Source organism: Chionomys nivalis, chromosome 16 (genome assembly GCF_950005125.1).
Source record: "Chionomys nivalis chromosome 16, mChiNiv1.1, whole genome shotgun sequence".
Classification (NCBI taxonomy): domain Eukaryota; kingdom Metazoa; phylum Chordata; class Mammalia; order Rodentia; family Cricetidae; genus Chionomys; species Chionomys nivalis.
This window is the reverse complement of record NC_080101.1, coordinates 46,797,941-46,819,655: the sequence shown is the minus strand read 5'-3', so window position 1 is coordinate 46,819,655 and position 21,715 is coordinate 46,797,941. Positions and strand designations below refer to the sequence as shown.

Genomic DNA, 21,715 nt, shown 5'->3' with positions numbered 1-21,715 from the left:
CTGCCAGTCAATTCTGCTAACTAGAACTGCATTTCCAAGAAGTTGTCTTTCCCCCCATTTTATGGTTCTGGTTTCAGCTGCACACAGCAGATATTTGCATGTTTTGAAGAGTGGAAGTCATTACATGTTGAAGATTTTTACAGCATTGTAGGTGCCATTGCCACTTGCGCAAATAGCTCCTATTCTGTCAACTTGCCTCAGTGTTAAGGAATAATAGCCAGGCCTGCAGTATCTCCAGTTTGCAGCCAGGGCTAGCTCCTTGGCTGTGGGTACCAGCTTCTTCTACAGATTGGGTCTCTGGGCTGAGACAGAGTGAGGAAAAGACACAGGTTCCAGTTTTTTTCTTATAGATCACAACTTGTCCAAGCCTCTTACCTCTCTGCAGCTGGATTTTCTTCCTATCTGCCTTCATGCTGACTCCCAGTGACTTCACACTTACCACTAGACATTGAGGCAAAAGCCTTCCATAAACCTCCTTAGCAGTTCCCCTTCCCAATCCCGGTTTAGTGGCTTTTCTACGAGCCTGTAATCATTCCTCCCTGGCCTTACCACACAAGCTTCTTCATAAGAAAGCTTGCATTATAATAACAAACCTCTATAGTACATCCTTTTTGTGCCACTTTCAGCGATTCTGCTTCTTTGATCCAACTCGCATATTCACTTCGTTTTTTTGTTGTATTTTTAAAAAATCTCATACGAGTGTTGTGGCTAACCCAACATCTGGCAGTTGTAGAATCTGCATGTCTAGTTATAGCACACAGGACTAAATTCCATGATCATGTAAGTGTATAGATTAACTTGATGGATGGCAGTTTTTTTTTTAAGTAGGTCAAGTCTTCATATTCAGAGGACATTCTTTTTAAACATCCAAGTCCGCTGTATTCTTCTCATATAAAAGCATCCTTTGAACCTTGACTTTGTTTATTTTTGGCATTTATTTTTCTGTTGCTTTAAGTGATGGGATTTCCTTCACTATTTAAGTTTAAAGTTTCTGCTGCTGGTGGTTCCTTTTATGTCAGGCTGGTAAGGCTACAGCACTCCGTTGATTGGTACAACACTGGTCAACATGTTGTCAATACTTATAATCTGTAGATTTTAAGCAGATTATTCTCATCAAGGTAGCCGGGTCTCATCTATTCTGTTGGAAGGTTTAAGAGCAAAGATTTAGGTTTCCTGAAGAAGCATCAACTCTGTCAAAAGACTCCAAAATGGAAATCCCGCCTGGGTTTTCAGCCCAGCAGTTTTCTCTTAGAGGTTTCAGATCCCAGAATGCAAGACCAACTCTGTCTGTCTGCTCCCCAGATCTCTGCTTTGGCAATCTTAAGCCAACCCCTTAAAATCTCTCTTTAACTCTCACCCTTTCTAGTGTTTCTCTGATGAACCCTAATGCCTTCCCAAGAACACTGGAAACAAATGAATCTCTTTTCCCGGTGGAAAACGGATGGCTCTGAAGTCAGACTAGAGTTTACTATGGCAAGTGACTTAGTTTTGGAAACGGATTGCTTATCTGTAGAAATTGTATTAAACCACTTATGTGACTATAGTGTTGGGTAAAAACACTACATTACAGTACCTGATAGGGTTTTTGGCTCAGACAGGTACATTGTAATATACCTTGATGGAGGAAGATATATGTGTAGTTGCCTACTTAGTGGTCTTATTATTTAATTAACCAAACACTTGAATGTTATTAAGTGTGGTATATTTTATTCAACACAAATTTTCACCAGTATCAGTTTTGTGTATACATACTCAAACAGTTGTTGTTGGTGTTGTTTGGATGCCTAGTTTTGAAGTCACTGTGATGTCTGAGCTGGTGCTGACCCTCATGAGACTCTTCATGCCGCTGCCGCAGTTTTCCAGGAACCGCAATTATACGAGTGCGCCCCCATGCCTAACAGATGTAGAGCACGTATCACCTGAGGTTAGTTCTTGGGACTGACCTATGAAAGGTTTAGGACATGTCTGTCTCTATGAGTCTAGCTCCAACTTAAATCAACTGTCTGATGACTTTCTGAAGAGTAAATGGACAAAAGTATAATCCCAAATGAGATGCAGAACATATCTACTACATGTTACCGGAATAACTAGGATTTCAAAGACTGTGAGATCAGTTCTGCACAAAAGCAGCTCAGTTAGTGTTTTACCATCTAGTGAAGACAAACTCCCTAACACAGGAGGGATCATATCATGTAACAGCGAAGGCCCGGAAAGTAGAAAATACACCGGGGGCACGCTGTTTAAACAGTAAGAGAATACGCCTTTGTTCCTTTATCTGAGTATGTGTACTCTACTTGATTTATATCGTCATCAAACTCGGGCTGGGCACCGTGCTTCGAAAGGCCTGCCACCTTGCCAACAATCATGTCAAATAACTGGGAGACTAGATGCCCTGAGAAATGACCCGAATCCATTTTGCCAGCAGGAGAGCGCTTGTTCAGGCTGATGTATCTGATGCCGAAAGCATCTGAACAGTCAGTGCCTGATGAAAAGCTCTGGCAGTTTGGGACAGAAACTTGGGAAAGAACAAGCAAATTATATCCTCATTTTACCAAAACAGGTGAAGATCTTTTCCTACATCCTAAGGAGCAAAAAGCTAACCGAGAAGGGACACGTTTGGCTAGAGGAACTTTGGGTCTCCTTGTCCCCTTTGTCTTGTCAATATCGTCATTTCTCAGCTCTTTTCTTGGTGGCAGAATTTCACTTCTTTCTCAGGCTCGGTGCTTCCCCTCCATTCAAAGACCCTCCTCACTCGGGTTTTTGGCTCCTCTCTCTGCCCTGCAGGCTCGGATGGTCCGGGGCCTCACCTGCCAAGGCAAGCCTCTGGAGCCTTGCCTCGCTAGGGCGTGGACGGTGACGTAGCAGGAGGACCCTGCCCGCGAGGCCTGCTGACGTCACCGTCGCAGCGGTGCCCCGCGAAGCCCTAGAGCGGGCATTCCAGGAGGGGAAGCGCGCGGTGCCCCGCCGGGCCGAGCGCGGTGAGGGCACCCGGTACCTCGGGGCTTTAGGAGAGGGTTAGCCGGACCGAACAGCGCCCGTCGCGTAGGCCGGACAAACTCCCGGTCCGTGCTCCCGAGGATGCCCCTCGCAACGCTCCTGCGCACGCGCCGCGGGTTGCGGGGAGGGAGCTGCGGGGAAGCGGGAGGGGCCGGCCCGGCGCGGGGCGCGGCGTCGAGAGGAGAGGACGCAGGCAGCCTGGTCCCGGCCACCAGCGGGCTCCCGGGCGCTGAGGCGGCGGCGGCGCGGGGCGCGGGGCCTGCGGCGCGGCGTCGTGACGTCACGGTGGCGGCGGCCGTGGTTGGCGCAGGGTCCGCTGCTGCAAAGTGTGAATTACGCCGGGCTCGCGCCGGCGGCGGAGTGGAGTGAGGCTCGGGGGAGGGGAGGGGCAGGGCTCCGGCGGTCGAGCTTGCTCGCTGCTCCGCGCCCCCAGTGGTCCCGGCCCCGGACCGCTCGCTCGCTCACTGGCGCGCCGCGGTGCCCCGGGGCGGCTCGGTTCCCCTTTAAACGCCGCTCGGCCCCCTCGGCTCCCGATCGCCCGCTGCAGCCCTTCCCGCCGCCAGCCTCGCGGAGGGCTGGGAGGCGACCGCGATCGTCTGCGCCGCCCGCCCGGCGCGCGCCTCGGTCCCGGGTCCCCGCGGCGCGGCCCCCTCGCAGCGCAGGGGCGGGCGGGCGACCGCGGAGTGGCGGGCGCCGCGCGGAGGCAAGGCGGGCGTGTTCAATGGAAGTATGCTACCAGCTGCCGGTGCTGCCCCTGGACAGGCCGGTCCCCCAGCACGTCCTCAGCCGCCGAGGAGCCATCAGCTTCAGCTCCAGCTCCGCGCTCTTCGGCTGCCCGCATCCCCGGCAGCTCTCGCAGGTAACCGCCGCCCCGGGGCCCGCACCCCGCGGCTCAGCGCTTTTGTCTTCTCTCGGAGGGACTCGGGCCATTGTTCCGGGCTCTGTAGGCTGGTCTGTCGGTCTCTGGATGGACAAGCCTTTCACCCTTGGCTGGCCTCAGTGTCCCCAGACTCTGCGACCCCCCGCCCGCTGCTAGCCAGTCACGCCCGCGGCTAGCCCCAGCAGTGACTTTGTCCTCCGCTCCTTTCTCCGCATCTCTTTCAAATTGGGTCCCTTGTCCCTTAGCCGTGACCCCGGGTACACCTGTTCGCCCCCGCCCCCTGGCCCTCCCCCCACACCTGCGCGGCTTCGCGTGCCTTGCAGTGCTGCACTGGTCCCGAGGTTCCCAGAACAATGGGCCTAGATGTCCCATTGTGGTCCTCACCCGAACTGCTTCCTTTTAGCGGGTGGGCCTTAGGTGCCAGGAGCTAGTGTGCAAAGTTGATGGTTTCGAATCAGTTTTCTCTTTTGTTAAAGGAGATTTTTAGGAGAGAGACCACTGAACTGAACGTGCACAAAGGACTTTGTTTCCGATGCCCCAACACCAGTTGCTCCTAAGCATTTGTAATTTTTTTTTCTATGAAGTCTTTGGCTCAACTCCGTAGTTGGGTTAATTTTGGTTGCCAGATTTAGAATTACGAGACAGAAAGAATTTTACTTTGTTTACATATGAACTGGGTGCCCTCATTGCTTGCTACCAGAAGTTCTGTATTTATGAGGTTACTTTGGGGATGTGTACTAGGAGAGTGTACTTAGGGTCTCACACTTGCTAGGCTAGCATTCCAACCGGGAGCCTCAGTCATTTATTTGTTTGTTTATGGCAGAGCCTTTCCAAGTTGTCTAGTTTTGCCTTTAACTCATGATCCCCCTGCTTCAGACTTCCAAGTAGCAGGCCTGAGCCATCACGCTGGGCACCAGGATCATTTTGTGTAATAAAATACTCTCATTTTTCTTCCTACTTTTATGACAGCCTATTTTTCCCCTCAATTATATTTTAAGTCTCATGAACCAGTTATTTTTTAGTTTTATTTATTTATTTTTGGTTCTTAGATACCAAGCTAGGCTCGAACTCAGAGATCTGCCTCCCAAGTGCTAGGATTAAGGTGTGCACCACCACTGCCCACCAAGCAAGGTATTTAAAACAAGTAACAAGGACAGCATCTTTTAGAAATTTTGCTTATAGTAGATTTTTCACTAAATTCTATTTGTTATTTCCTTTTTTAATTTTTTTTTTGTCTGCAAGATAGAGTAAGAGGTTCTATTTGAGTATCCTTTTGAGAAATTCTTCTTTATTTAAAGTCAAAATCTTACCAGGCGGTGGTGGCAGACACCTTTAATCCCAGCACTTGGGAGGCAGAAACAGGCAGATCTCTGTGAGTTTGAGGCCAGCTTGGTCTACAAAGCGAGTTCCAGGACAGCTAGGACTGTTACACAGAGAAACCCTGTCTGAGAATAAATAAATAAAGAATTAAATAAAGTCAGACTCTTTCCTGATACAAGGTATTATGCTAATGAATTCGGTGTAAAATACTAAGTGGGATTTGAAATAATACTTTTGTTACTTACTTTGAACTGTATTTTTATTATTACATATTTTAAAGTACCAGAATTCAGAAGGTAGTAAGGCACTGGTGAGAGGGTTTTTAATAATGGTAATTAAAGGTCTTTAATGGAAGTCACTTTTTCATTTCTCGATACTGTTTACTTTCCCAGATCAGCAGACATGACCCCCACTTTCAGCTACATATAAGTAGTAAAGGCAGTCAGTCTCCTTATATAAAGTTATACAGTATGTGTTATGTTTCCCTGCTCCCTGAGGAGGAAAGGAATGAGAGGGAGGATTCCAAGGGATGAAAAACCGGGCTGGTCCCAAGAGTTGTACTCAGTGTCTTAATTAACCCACAAAGACCAATTTAAACTCCATTTTTTTTTCTTTACTCATTCCTAGACTAAGATCGAAATGAGTAATGGAATTTTAAAACTACTATTATGGCAAATAAAGCAAATGCTGTAGAATTACCCTATTTTTCAAGCTCTTAAAACTTGTAAACAATTTCTAGATTTCCAAGAGAGTCTATTGGAACTCCTTAGGTTTGAGACAGAAAATTTTCCTTAATGAGTATTTTTTCCCTGACCAACATTGCTCAGTGTTACAGGGATTATAAATGGACCCAGAGACTAAGGTGGGTATATTATCCTGACCAAGGCTTTGTGTATCACTTAACTCAGTATTGATACTGAGTACTTTGGGGATACGTGGGGATACGTAATGGAAAAAAAACAAGGTAGATAATCTTGGACTCCTATTCAAAGTTCTTTAAAACACGCATTTGACTGGATCACAAGCTTCCATTACCCTTGAATCTTTAGTTCCTAAGTTTAAGGTTACAGAACTCGGCAGAAGTTTAGGTGGTTTTGTAATTTTATTTGAGACTTATTTTTTTCTTTAGTTACTAAGTAGAATTTTAATTACAAATTTTTTATTTTAAAATAAATTCAAAACTAGCTATCATTTCAGCTCTTTATTTTCACCAGTGTTGGATCCCAACTCATAGTAGGTGATTGATAAACATTTGAATGTGTGAATAGATGAAATTACCTCAGACTGAGCTGAGCATCAGTTTTAGATACAAAACCTTGTGAGATCAATGTAAAATAATGGGTCATTTATCCAAAATTTGGCTTCAAACATGTAATTGTAGACTAAAAATGATCCAGACAACTAGCAGGGAAAATTCTAAGGAGGCAGCAAAGGCACTTGCTGCCAGATGGGAAGCCTGACCACCCAGTTCAGTCCTCAGAACCCACACAAAGGTGGGAGGAAAGAACAGGTCTGCATAGCTGTCCTCTGACCTCTGCATTGGAGCTGTGGTATGGTGCCCCTCCCCCCCACAAAACCATAATAAAATTTCAAACAAGACTCGAGCAACCGAAATAGATTTGGACATCATCTATCTCGAAGCCTATGAGGTTGAGCAGACTTTTCTAAGTAGCAGGAAATTTGAAATGGACTTACAAGCAGCTACTGGCCTATCACCCTGAGAGAAGCCCAAGTTGACAGTTGACATACCATAGGTGAGGGATGGGGAAACCATTGTTGCCCAAGATAGCATGATTTTTAAAACCATTGCAGGTATATTTAGCTTATGAATGTGACTGTTATAGAACAAAGTGGTTATTAGTCAAAAAATGCTGCACAAAGTCAGATTTTCCAAGTTTAAAGATTTATGCTGTTAAAAAAAAACAATTTGTGTACCCGTCAGTGTTCTATGCTCAAATGGTAAAGCTTCCTGGAGAAGTCGCCTCTGCATCATGGGACTTCCTTAGGCAGAGGCTTCGACACTGTGTCTTAAACCAGTCATATGCTACCTTTTCAGACAGCTAATATGAGATTCTTGAGTTATTTGAAAAGTGGACACAAGAGGTGAATCCCGTGTGTTGCCACTTTGGATGCCTGTTGCATAGAGGAGTTTAAACCTTAGTCTTTCAGAACGTAGCTCATATTGAAAAGGAATAAGGCATAAACCGTGCCGTATTCAGCACTGGTGTTTTATAGCTCTACGGCCCAGTAAGTGTGAAAGTCGAGGTAGTGTGTTGAAAGCTGAGGCACTGCTCTTGGGGGTATTAGTCAGGTTTGAAGGCTGCCCGGGCTAGTTTTATGTCAGCTTGACACAAGCGAGAGTCATTTCGGAAGAGAGAACCTCAATTGGAAAAATGCTCCAACCAGATTGGCCTGCGGGCAGCCTGTGGTGCATCTTTTTGGTTGATGGTAGATGAAGAAGGGCCCATCTTACTGTGGGTGGTGCCACCCCTGGGCTGATGGTTCCATAAGAAAGCAGGCTGAGCATGCCAGCGAGCAGCATCTCTCTCCACAGCCTCTGTCTACATCCGTTCCTGCCTTCATGTTCTGGATGATAAACCTCAAATCAAGTTGCTCTGATCCTGGTGCTTTATCATAGCAGTAGGAAAGAAACTAAGATAGAGCCATAGGAATCTAATTTTATTTGGGTTAGAAATTTGAGGTTTAATGTTCAAAATATAAAAATACAAGTACTTTTACCAAATCAGTTATTAGGATACAGCATATGAATATAAGCTATTATATAGTCTCATTGTGTTGTCCCAGCTAGTCTAAAACTCAGTGTAGTTCAGGCTGGCCTCAAATCTGCAAGCTGCCTGCCTTTGCCTCCAATCTCGTTTAGAATTCTTATGTGGTTTCTTTTTTTTCCCTCTTCCTCCCACCCCCTGTTTTTGGTTGTTTGACACAAAGTCTCAGGTAGCCAGGCTAATCTTAAACTAATTATATAACTGAAGATTTTGAACTTCTGTTCCTCCTACTTTTATTTCCCTAGTTCTGGAATTACAGGTATGCAACACTGTGTGAAAAATATTTTTTTTAAGATACTATTTCATACAAAGAAAAACCCACACAAACTCTGGCAAATACAGAACACTTACAAGACTCTTGAATTAGAGGTAAGACAATGTAAAGGATTCACAATTTAAAAAAAAAAAACTTTGATCCTGCTGTCTTAACAGTTTCCTTTTTTTTTTACCTTCCTTATACGGATTGAGAAAAACAAAACATCTGTAGGGCTATTAGTATATTGGAGTTACCAGGTGTGACACAAACACCTAGGATCCTGGAATAAACGGGTAACCCAATGTAGTTCAGGCCAAGCACTGAAGATTAAGTAGATGTTTCTAGGGGAGAAACTGTGCATTGTGTAAACAGATCTGTTAAGGTCAGGGCTGTTTGTTGGAGTCTGCTGTGATTTTGTACGGTTCTCTGAACTCTCCAGTGTGATGTCACTGTATGATGGTCACTGTGTAGGTTGTGGACAGTTGAAATGCGAGTATGACTAAGGACGTGACATGTTAGTTTAGTTTTGATGACATAACTGTGTAATTAGTGGCTGAGCAGATGCTAAAGAAAGCGTGGATCCTTGCTTACTAGCAGGATGTCAGGTTGATGGATCAGCAGCACATTCTTCAAACGTTGAACGTTTTCTGTCAAGCTTTTGTTTTGGTACATAAAACTCCCTTCAATAGATACCGTCATGCTTGTTAGATAAAGTCTCTGGAATCACTAGCTCATGTCAAAAGGTAAGAACATTGTTTCGGCTTTCTCTACGGGCTCCGTCCTTTCATAGCACCAAGATAAATAAGCACACCGCTTTCATCCGCACTCATCTGTCACCAGACATCATAAATATTTGCTCCTGTAGTGGATGAGCTGCATCTGGTTTGTTTTGATTAGAGTAAGCAGGAGTGTGTGTGTTCTGAGGTGTTGTTTGAACTATTTGCATTTTTCTGCTGAAATATCTTTTTCATTTCTTGCAATGTTTTGTAAGTACTCCAAATCCAGCATCGGTTTGTAAGTGTGCATTATGCAAAAATTTTTAATGCTGCTTTTCACAGAGCTTCCCATGAACGCTGGTAGGGGATAGCGGGCTTGCGGTTTACTGCTGCTTTGGGGGTTGACTCGGGGTTCTGCTTCTAGCCTTTGAACAGAAAGTTTTGATTACTGCTCCATGGCTCCACCTACTGGTAGAGATGGATCTTAATTTTCAGAAGATAATGACTACATGGTTTTTTTAACTTGATAGCTTGAGCTTCAGCAAAGCCTACACTACTCAAGTTTCAAATAGACCAAAATACTTCTTTGGACCATTAAACATATTTCTCAAATGGTGTTTAACCAAGAGATACTGTCCTTTCTTCAGTAATAAAATAAAACATTACTGTTCATTTCAGAGTAACATCTACATGTCTAATTCTTTAGCTGATACTTTTAATCTTTATAACTGCTCTCTGTAAAATGAGCAGTACTATTCCCATTCCTGCCCAATAGTAGACAGAGCCCTGACTATTAAGTACCTTCATGGAGGCATCTTTATTCCAACTGCCTTCCTCCTGCTCATTTCAGCTGCCTTAGTTAAGACAGTATGTGGACTAGAGTCAGAATTGTAGGTTCATGGATTATGGATTATGATGGCCTATGAATATGAGTAAAGAAAATGAATCTGACACAGTTTGGTCTCTATTTGGGAAGATAACCTCCACTCGGGGCTTTTCAGAGTGTATTGGAAGTATTTCATCCCAGGACCCACGTTCTGAGAAAGCTAGATCATGCTGTCAAACAGTGACCCGGGCTAGTGAGAGATGGGGGTCTCTGATTAGAGATGCTTTATTTGGAGGGAAAGGGACGCAGGTTTTGTCCAGGAGGAATCGAGTTGGAGGTGGACAGGCTGTGCGTGTCGGCAGAGCGCTGCTGTCTTCTCGCATCTGAGGCCTGTCTTGTGAATGAGAGGAGGAGAAGGGAGAGAGACAGATCTGGACTTGTCCTGCGCTCCCACTTGTTGTATCCTGTTCTCATTTTGTGTCAAATGTCTCTAATGTAGAGAAAACATAAGCTTCAAGTTGTCATTTGTCAAGGTGACACAACTGGACTTGAACTCCAGGTCTTTGAGACTTTAGTCTCTGCATTCTCTTTTGCTTCGTTTTAACACACGTGAAAGCATGTGCCTTAGTTACGTTTCTGTTGCTGTGAAGAGACACCATGACCAAGGTAACTTACAGAAGAAAGCATTTAATTGGGGGGTTGATTGCAGTGTCAGAGAGTAGGTCTCTGATCATCATGGCAGGATGCATGGCAGCAAACAGGCAGACAGGCATGACATTGGAGCAGTGGCTGAGAACTTACACCCTGATCTACAGGCAGAGAGACTGGGCCTGGCCTGCCTCTGTGGCATACTTCCTTCAAAAAGCCATACCCCCTAATTCTCCCTAAACAATTCATCACCTGAGAAACAGACTTTCAGATATATAAGCCTATGGGGCTATTCTCATCCAAACCACCACAGTTTACTGAGTGTGGATGGACCAACAGCTGCAACAGAGGGATTTTTGTAATTGGAGACTGGTCCTTCGTTTCCAGGTGCCAGACCTGAATAATCACACAGAAAGTACATTAGTTACAACACTGTTTGGCCAATAGTTCATATGTTTTCCTAGTTAACTCCTATATCCTAAATTAACCCATTTCTGTTCATCTGTGTATCGCCTCCAGGCTGCGGCTTACCGGGTAAGGTTCTGGTTCTGGCATCTGTCTTCCTTGGCAGTTACATGGCCGTCTACTCTCTCTATATATATTTCTTCTAGTCAGGCTATAGATGCAGGTTCTTCATTAACCAATGGTAAACATATTCATAGCATAAAGAGTGGAATCCCACATCATCTCCCCTTTTCTGTCTAAATAAAAAGGAAAGTTTTAATTTTAACATAGTAAAATGTTACAAACAAATGTAACAAAACAGGTTCAAGCAAGAATTACAGTTACAATATTTAGTCTATTTGAATCTGGCAAAATTAAAGAAAATATTCTATCATCTATTTTATCTTTGTGAGTCTAAAGTTTCATATCTAATTTATTTTTTATCATGACTAAGGAAAACTATAACTATCTGTCTTCAACTCTTCAAAGACCCCAGAAGGATATGATATGACCTAAGTAAACAGAAAGTGCATTGTAAGCAACTTCCAAAACTCTAAAATTGACAGAGACATCTTGCTGCTTGGACAGTCACCCAAAGTTCTTCTGTAACATTGGGGCATCTATATTTAGCCTATAGACCCATAGTATCTGGCAGACTTTTCCATGAAGCAGGAAATTTGAAAGACTGCTTTGCCTATATTGGCAGTTTGTCAGTCACTTTCTTCTGTATCTGCAGAATGTCTGGCAGATTCTTTCATGAAGCAAAAATCTTGAATGACTGTCTTGCCTTCTTTAGGCAATTCAGCAGTCATTTTTCTGTGTGTCCTACATGTCCAGTTTAAACAGCATAATATCAAACAATTTCTTGCCCAAATGGCTAGCAAACTCCATAGGGAGACTCTTCAATGCCCATCTTCCTCTTGAAGTAATTGGTGCTGCCAGGAACAGACATGTCTCATTGTTGAGAAAAGTCTAAGTTCTTAAAACATTTTAAATGCCATATTCTGTAGGTCTTTGAAGTGATGAAGATTATCTATCTAATTGAAATATATCTGTATATATCTAGAAAACCTTACATAACTAAAAGTTTGATTATTATAGATGACTGTCTATTAATCTGTAATTTTAAATTATACATTTTTAAATAAGATGTATAAACATAATACCTTAATCAAGATCAGAAATACATATACACAGTGTAGCAAATCTACCTTAAATTTGTATCAATAGTCCAATATCCATACCAATGCAAAGTATTCATCTCTATATCATATCCCCCTTATTTGTTTATTTATTTATTGTTTAGAAATTGACTGTGATCATTATTATAGCCAACTTTTTTAAAATGAAAATAAACATTCATAAACAATTGGGAATTTGGGAGTACTTTTCTCCAAACTGTTTCCTGCTGCTTGTTGGGCAAAGTATTTTTAGAGTTTATGGACACATATTGTGGTGGGTCTTGTTCCATCAAACCACATTAGCCTAGAAGAATCCATAGGTTCTCATCTTCTGTGGAACCAAAAGCAGACCTTTTTTTCCAAAGTAACATATTCTTGGGCTCAAATTTTGAAGTCAAGATACCTTTATGTTGGTTTAACTTAGCAGCCTCCAGAACCAAATGACTCTGCAGTCAAAAAATTCAGAGAAAACACAATAATATACACAATCCTGACCCTCTGTGTATATTCTATCTTTATGTGTTTTTTCTTTACTCCTTTACTATATGACTGTCTGTACTCTTTTATATTGCTTTTGCTATCTCTTTAAAGACATTGTTTTATTTTTTTAAAACTATTAATTTCTTTTTATAACTGTCTGTACTTTTTCTTTTTTCTCCCAAGCCTACATACATTTTTTAAAAACATACTCTGTCTTGTTTAGAAGTCTTTTATGTCTGAATCTGCCCTATTGTATATTTGTAATAATTTTCTGACCAGGAGCACCCTTTATTTTATACTAAGTGGGTGTGGCCAGGACTAAGGCTGCTTTGTCTTTTGGCTCCGCCCAGTTCAACATGGTAGAAGTATGTTCACCGCCAGCTCTGCGAGCCATGCTCACTACCCCAGCTCCAGTAGATCTGTGTTGCCACTAAGCAAGTTGTAGTATTCTGCTCACAAACCCAGTGCTCTGTAGCCAGACCTCTTGAAAAGGCCAAAGCCATTCATGCCAGCATGAACCAGGAAGCTGGCTCTTAAAGAAGCTGTGTCTCTGCTTGTGGCCAGCAAACAGAGCCCACCCAAGAAAATGCTGCAACGAAGAAGCCGTGCTTAACTCTGTTCTTTTGTGTCTAGACTTACTTCCCAAGCTCTCAGGTTTTATGTGGATGTAGTTGGCCCATGCTGGTGCCATCTGTAACCAGAGGCTGCTCATTTGTTTCCTGGCCACCCAGACCTGAATAATCACACAGTAATTATATTTATTACAATACTGTTTGGCCAATAACTCAGGCATTTTCCTAGCTAGCTCGTATATCTTAAATTATCCCATTTCTATTAATCTGTTCATTGTGGTGAGACTGTGGCTTACCCAGTAAGGTTCCAGCTCCGACATCTGACTCCTTTGGCAGCTACATGGTGTCTCTCTGACTCTGCCTTCTCTCTCTCTCTCTCTCTTCTGTCTGTCTGTCTGTCTTTTCCAGCCTGGCTATTTTCTGCCTGCTATAGGATGAAGCAGCTTCTTCATTGACCATTGGTAATAAAACATTCATAGCAGACAGAGGGGAATCCCACATCAGATCTTAACAGAACACTATAATAAATGTTAGTCACTGTAATTGGTGCTTCTGACACGGGAGCCAGCAGAACTTGGAGACCAGCCTATCTGAAGCACTGCACTGAACTGTAAAAGGGACTGTCCCATTCCAACTTCTTCACTCTGAAACTGTTTTTTTTTTTTAATAAATTGAAAGTTATATTTATGGAATAGTACCAGAGTTTACTCTATTGTGTGTTTCTTCAGAGTGACAATTGAATTAAATAAATACTTAAAAAATTAATGCTATTACTTGAGAATTTACTTTTAGGACTCTATCCTGAGTTACTAGAATTAGAAATGTTGATAAAGATTAATTGTCAAGGATATTTATCCCATTATTTGCCATTGTGAAAAATTAGGAGCAACAAATAATTTCTAAATGGCTAAGTACAGTTTCTTGTTATGGGATATGATAATTAAATTATTTCTGTGTTATGCAGCTACTTAAATGCTTTGAAGAGCTTAAAGTATAATAACTTTGATCACATACAGTGAAATACATTTATTATTTTTATTTTATAATGTATGGTTACTAAAGTGAATTTAAGAATATTTAATTGTGTAAGTAGAATGCTTAGAACATAATTAAATGAAGAAAATTTGGTATATCCTAGATTTCCAATTTAACTAAAAAAAGCCTCAATGTATATAGGTATACACACACACACACTCTCAAAAAGAAAGAGCTAGCAATCTCCAGATGTTAACACTGTCTCAGGATGATGAAATTGAAGTCATTTCTGGTTTTTATTCAGACAGTTTCCATAATCAGTTTGTATTACTAGTTTGTCAATTAACAGAACTCTTCCTTTCAAATCAGTATTTAGGAATGAAAGAGCGAAGCAAACTGCATTGGGGTGAGACTGCTGCAGACAGAGGGGCTGCCTCATGCAATTGTGAATTCCTCTTTAGGGTGATGGAGACAGTGGCTTGAAAGGTGATTGAGCATCACAGTGCTCTCGGGAGCTGGCTCCTCTGCCGCCTTCTGGACTCACTGGTTCATAGTTTTGGATAGCCCAGGTTTCTCAGGTCTGCTTGCCTACCTTTGCTTCTCCATTAGGAAGCAGTTTCATCCTGTGGGGAGGGGATGGTAAACAACATGGAATTGTTGTTGGAGGAACTATCTGCTGCTGCATATTCCTGCATTTTGGGAATAGGTAAGGCACCAGGCCAGTGTAGGCAGCAGGAGGCAGGCCAGGCCTCATGGGAGCTGAGACCCACTCCTCTGAGGAGCGTCCTCCAGGCTTCAGAGTTTGTGAGTTATAAAATGTTTGGTTTGTTACTTAATTCACAACTTAAAATGTGTCTTATTAAAGTTTATGTGTAACAGTTCAACATCCTGTACCCATTAAAAACGCGTGAGTTGCTCACGCCTTTGTCAGTTTTCTGTTTCCTCTCCTCTGACCTGTTTGTCTCTGATGTTACTCTCCCCATGTGTACCTGTAGACTGGAACACGTTTTTATGCATCATCCTGTTAGACTTTTCAGCAAATGAAGTGAGTAAACTTCTCACAAACTCAGAGTATGGCAATAAAAAGTACTTGAGCTTTGCCAGTCACCGAGTTCTGATCCTAGGACACAATTATAATATAAAAATGCTGAATTTGCCTGATGTGGTGTCACCCACCTGTAGTCCCCGCCTTCCGAGATTCATGGCAATCTGAGCTGCACAGTGAGTTTGAGGCTACCCTGGGCGGAGTCTGCACATACAACCAGGGCACCTCACATTTACCAGTGTCTGAGTTATTACGTCACTCACAGCTGGTCATAGAAAATACAGAACTATGAATCCCAAAACTTTTAAGGAGTATTAGAGTTTTACCATTCATTTTCAGTGATAAGGATGTTTTTGATTTCATTGTTATTTTGTCTCTCCATTTATAGTAATCACTAGAAAATACGGAGTCTTGTATTGATTCTGTTCCTTTTTTACCTTAATATTGACAGTTTGTTAGGTTTTCGTTATAACAAAATACCAGACACAAGTAACTCATGAAGAGATGAGACTTATTTTGGTTCCTATTTTATACATTTCAGTTCATGGTCAGTGGCTGTGCTGCCTTGAGCCTGTGGTGAGGCATCACGCCATGTTGAGGGCCTGTATTACAATAAAACCTCCTCTTTAGGCCAAGAAGTTAGCAGGAGAAGCCAGGGTCCCACTGTTCCCCTTTAAGGGCACACTGCCACTGACCTGAGTGCCTCCCAAGAGTGCCCTGCTGGGAATCAGTCCTTCACTACCTGGAACTTGGAAGGCACATCAGATCCAGCTGTGGCTTTTTTTTGCTTTTTTTTTTGAGACAAGGTTTCTTTGTACAGCCCTAGAACTCAAACACAGATCCACCTGCATCTGCCTCTGCCTTTCAAATGCTGGGATTAAAGGCATGTGTCCCCACACCCTGATCTGAAACCTAATTTTAAAGTTTATTAGGTTGGGGCTGAAGAGGTGGTTAAGAATACTTGCTGGTTCTGCAAGTGACCCAGTTTCAGTTCTTAGCACCCATATGGCAGCTCTCGACTGTCTTAACTGCAGTTCCAGGGGATCTGATGCCCTCTGTGGCCTCCATGGACACGTCATACACATGGTGCACACATACAGGCTTTCGCATGCATGCACACTCACGTGTCAGAATACTCATGCACATAAAAAGTAAACGCATCTTTTAAAAGAATTGGTGGCCCATAAATATGCCATATTTTAATAGTACTACTTACTGTTCTGAGTTATATGCAATACAATGTTCCTCTCCAAACCATTTTAATGCTTTGTCAGCTAGCAAATTTTCATAGAATTAGTGACTTAAAGATTTGATAACCTTTTGTTTAGTCTTAACTTTTCTCTGCCATGAATATTTTGAAATACTCTTCTGGTTCCCCAGACCTCGTTAGACAAACCCTAAGACAATATTCTATATTAAGTTCCCAAACAGCGAGTGTTAAGGTTTCTCGTTTTCGGGGCTGGAGAGATAAGATGGCTCAGTAGCTATTTGGCTCTGAGCACCCAAGTCTGGCCACTTACAGACACCTTTCTACTCCAGCTCCAAGTGATCACAGTACTCTTCTGACCTGTGGATACCGGTACAAACGTGTGCACACACAGACACACTGTGGTGGTTTGAAAGAAAATGGCTCCAAGTGACCCATAGGGAGTGGCACTATTAAGAGGTGTACCCTTGTTGGAGGAAGTGTGTCACTGTGGGGGCGGGCTTTGAGGTCTCCTGCTCACAGTCTCCTTCTGCTGCCCGTGAATAAAGATGTAGAACCCGCAGCTCCTTCTCTACCTCCTTCTGCCTGCATGTCACCATGAATATAATAGACTAAACCTCTGAAACTGTAAGCCAGCCCAATTAAATGTTTTTCTTTATAAGGTTATGGTCATGATGTCTCTTCACAGGAATAGAATCCCTGACTAAGACAGTAGTAGTTGGTTCCAGAGACTGGGGTATGCTGTGACAGGCCTGATCGTGTTTTGTTTGGAAGAATATGGACTTTGGAACTGTGGATTAGAAAAACAGTTGAACACTTTAAGTGCTGATTAATGGGTCATCCTAGTAGGAACTTGGAAGACAGTGGTGCTGAGGGTGATGTGAACTGTGGGGGCCTGGCTCAAGATGTTCCAGAGAAGAATTTTAGTATTTTAGTAAATGAGTAATTAGTAATTTAGGATTTAGTAATTTAGTATTTTATTAAAATTTTAGAATTTTAGTTGCCTAGAGACTATTATTGTGATATTTGGTGAAGAATGTGGCTGCTTTTTGCGCTTGTCCAAAAATTCTGCCTGAGGCTAAAGTGAAGAGTTTTGGATTAATTCCTTTGATAGAGGAAATCTCAAACCAACCTAGTCTAGACTCTGTCATGTGGTTATTAGTGTTAATTCTTATATAGATTTATATTGAAAAGGAGCAAGCTGAGCAAGGAAAAACACAAAATACACAGATTGAGAAAGAGGGCACCAGGAAGTGGAATGGAGCCAAATTGTGTTCAAGGAGATAAACAGATTAAAAAATGGAATAAAGGAATGGTGACCTCAGGGCGAGACCCAACCCGGTAAGCTTCCAACTTGTAAAAAGGAATAAAAGAAGATAAAAAGGAATTAAAGAAAAGCTTAGGGCCAGATGCGATGGGGTGCCCCTTTAATCTCAGTACACCAGAGGCTGGCAGATACCTTGAGTTTGAGACCAACCTGGTCTACAGGGCAAGTTCCAGGACAGACGAGCTTAGGAAAACATCAAAACCAGAAAGTTGGTGACGAGGTAATTGAACAAGGGGCCATGAGCAGCTGCAGAGAGCAGCAACACTTGTCAGCTTCAGCATCATGGTTCTTTAGAGTCAAGGACAGACGAAAGGGGTTATGGAATCTCCCTCTGAGGCTAAAGAAGGCTGCTGGGGCCATTCATGTGTCAGGGGTTTCCCGGATGGAGGCCCAGAGAAGCCATTGTGTGAAGCTGCGAAGGTGAAGCCTGGAAAATGTTGGAAATGCCAGAGCCATGGGATGCCGCTAAGAGCGGAACCAGCTGAGGAGAGAGAAGTGTGTTGCAGTCACCAAAGCTGCAAGGAGTTGGAGATCTGACGAGCATATTGACTTCAGACATGGAGAAGCAGAGTTGAGAGTTTGCCCAGCTGAGTTTCAGTCTTGCTTTGGTCTAATTTCCTTACTTTATCCCATTCCCTTTTGAATGGTAATGCATATCCTATGCCGTTCTGTGTTGGAAGTATGTGACCTGCTTTTTCATTTTGGTTTTCAGGGGATTACAGTTAAGAAACTACTATGAGTCTTAGGAGAAACTTTGAACTTTTAAACAAGTTTGAAACTGTTAAAGACTATGTACTAAATGTGTTTTGCATTATGATGACTAGAAACTTATGGGAGCCAGGGAGTGGAACATGGTGGTTTGAAAGAAAGTAGCCCCCATAGGCACATTGGGAGTGGCACTATTAGGAGGTATAACCTTGTTGGAAGTGTGTCACTGTGGGAGAGGACTTTGAGGTCTCATATGCTCTAGCTATACCTAGTGTGGCTCATAGTATTCTTCTGTTGCCTGTGGATCAAGATGAAGAACTAAGATGGAGAACTCTCAGCTCCTTCTCCAACACCATGTCTGTCTGTCTACATTCTGCCATGACAATAATGGACTAAACCTCTGAAAGTATAAGCTATCCCCAATTTAATGTTTTTTTTTTTATATAACAGCTGCCATGGCTAGTGTCTCTTCACATCAATAAAAACCCTAAGACACACACACGCACGCACACACACATGCACACACAATAATCTTATTAAAGTAACTTTAAGGAAAGAGTGGAAAGTGATAGGAAGTGCAAGCAAAGAAAAAGCAGCCTGCCATGTCAGCAAAATGGTTCTAGAAAATTGTATGGCTAATGGCATGGCAAGTTGGCCTGGTGGCTAAGGGTACTCACCACCAAGCCTAACAACCTGAGTGTGATCCCAAAGTTCACATGGTGGACAGAGAAAGCAGATTTCAAGTTGTCCTTTGATGTGGGATGCTCCTTCATATGCTGTGAATATGTCTTGTTTCTGTTGGTTAATAAAGAAGCTTTTTTGGTCAATAGTCAGGCAGAATAGAGCCAGGCAGGAAATCCAACCAGAAAGACAGGGAGAAAGAAGGAGGAGTCAGGGAGATGCCAGCAGCCACGAGAAAAGCAAAATGTAATGTAACAAACCATGAGCCTCATGATAAAACTCAGAATAATAGAATTGGGTTGGTTTAAGTTGTAAGAGCTAGTTAATAATAAGCCTGAGCTAATAGACCAAACAGTTTGTAATTAATATTAAGCTTCAGAGTAGTTATTCATGAACTGGCAGGTGGGAAACCTCCAGTTACAAATGGCACCCCGTGTGGAGAATAAATAGTTTAAAAAATGGGAACTGGCGGACGGGAGAGAAACCTCCAGTTACAGTCCTTTAACCTTCACATATGCAAGTATGCGCACACACAAACACACACAAAATAAATAATAAATGTTTAAAAAGAAAACAAAGTTTGCAGATGGAAATTGAGGGCCTAACCAATTCCCTGACGGTTTCAGGAGTGTGCCTGACATAATGAGAGCTGCGGCTTGCTGTGGTCTCTCATACTGCCTTACTGTCTCATTCTGTGTAGCTGTATAGACATACGCCTTTTACATTTCTCACGTTTCTCCCCTTTCCTGAGGTGTGGGAGAGGCATCATTGCATAGCCTGGGCTCGCTTTCAATCTGGAACCTTCCTGCTTCCATCTCCCAAGTGCTGGGATTACAGTTATATGCCACCGCACCTCACCTTTTCCCTGATTTGTATTCCTCAGCTCAGAATGCTTGAAAGGGACAGGTTGAATAATTTCATCCCCATCATTTTAAAGGTTTAATTGCTAAGGCTGATGGATAGTGTGTAAAGTTGCACAGCTGGAAAATGGAGAAGTTAGGAATGTAGGAAGTTCAGTCTGTATTTCCTGTGTGGCTTTTCTCCCTGATCATAGTCTTCCTATGAAATGGTTGAGCTATAGAATTAATTTTTTTCAGCCAGGTGGTGAACACCTTCAATCCCAGCAGCTGGGAGGCAGAAGCAGGCGGATCTTTGTGAGTTCGAGGCCAGCCTGGTCTACAAAAGCTAGTTCAGGACAGGCATCAAAGCTATAGAGAAACCCTGTCTCAAAAAAAAAAAAAAACAAAAAAAAAACAAAATAATAATAATAATAGTAATAATAATAATAATTTCCTTCTTTCATTTTATTTTTCGTTTCTTGAGACAGGGTTTAGCTCTTGTAGACCAGGCTGGCCTCGAACTCGGGGTGATCTACCTGCCTCTGCCTCCTGAATGCTGGAATTAAAGGCATGTGCCACCACCTCCTGGCTTAGAATTTCCTTAAGTGGAAGTATTTGTTTGACTAACAAGTCTTTAACACATTGAAGCATTTCTTTAGAGACCAATGTTTATTGGAAAAGGTTAGAATGCAATTCTAAAATTAGCTCAATTACTTTCAATTAAAATATAATCAGAGACAAAGCAAAGTTGCTGAAAGTGTTATGGAGTAGTTAGAAACACTGCATTTGACTTGTTGAAGTGTGGTTTATTTGGATGTAATGAAGACACCCTTTCTTAAAGACATCTCACTTTCATTTTAAAATTAATTTCTGAATCATGTCTTTCTGCCCCATGGAATAAAAGAGAATATTGCTGATGTAAGTGCTTCTTTTATAACACTGTGTTTGCTGTATATGAAGTAGAGTAGTGGAGGCTTATGTTTGCAGTTTTCAATTTTCTTCAATCTCTTTTTGTGTCAGTTCATTGTGAACATTTAAGAAAAACAATTAAATAAGGTGAAAAATCAGTTTTAACAAGAGCAATACCATCTGATTCTTGAGAAAATGAGAACAATTAACAATAACGTTAATTGTCAGAAGATTTGATCATTTTTAAAAAATACATTTAAAAATGTGCACAGCTTCTTATAGCAAAGGAAATACAACAAAGGATTATGGGAGGGCAGGAGAGTACTTTCATATTGTCGACTGCTAAGGCAAGTATTGGCAAGGGTGGAAGAATAAGTTCATTCTTCATAAAAATTTATTTGTGTGTGCGTGTGAGAGGGAGACAGAGACACACACACAGAAAGTAGGAGTGGAACTGGAATTGAGAGGTGGCTGTAAGCCACCATGTGGTTGCTACAAATCAAACCTGGTTCCTCTGAAAAGGCAGTCATTGCTCTTAACTGCTGAACCACGCCTTGCAAATGAAAAATTTTAATGCAAATATAGCAACTTTTTTGAATTTTGTAATTTGTAAATGTAGCATTTGTGTTCAGATTTATGTCCATAGTTTTTTTTTTTAAACGTATACGCGTGCACACGCGCATGTGTGTATGGAGTCAGGACAACTTTCAGGAGTCAGCCAGTCCTTTCCTCAAGCAAGCTTGGTGGCAGGCACCTTTATCTGCTAAGCCATCTGGTCATTCCTGTGCACAGATCTTTGATGAGTCTTTGTGACTGGTATTTCAGTATTCATCAGTGGAGGAATGGTTAATCCATAGTATCTTAGTTATCTTTTTAGTGCTGAGGCTCAAACCCAGGGCCTCAGATGTGCCGGGCAGG

At 42.3% G+C, this 21,715-nt stretch overlaps 1 protein-coding gene across 4 annotated transcripts in view; it reads left to right on the top strand.

Annotated features, from left to right (window-relative positions):
• The first annotated feature begins 3,331 nt into the window (after positions 1-3,331).
• The window catches only part of Pde7a (phosphodiesterase 7A), a 91,882-nt gene continuing 73,498 nt past the window's right edge, over positions 3,332-21,715 (top strand). For all 4 annotated transcript variants that reach the window (XR_009058423.1, XR_009058425.1, XR_009058424.1 and 1 more), the window contains exon 1: positions 3,332-3,856. Coding sequence is in view for 1 of the 4 variants with exons in the window: in XM_057791018.1 (XP_057647001.1) it covers positions 3,719-3,856 (138 nt within the window). In the remaining 3 variants the exon portion in view is untranslated. The remainder of the gene's footprint in view (positions 3,857-21,715) is intronic.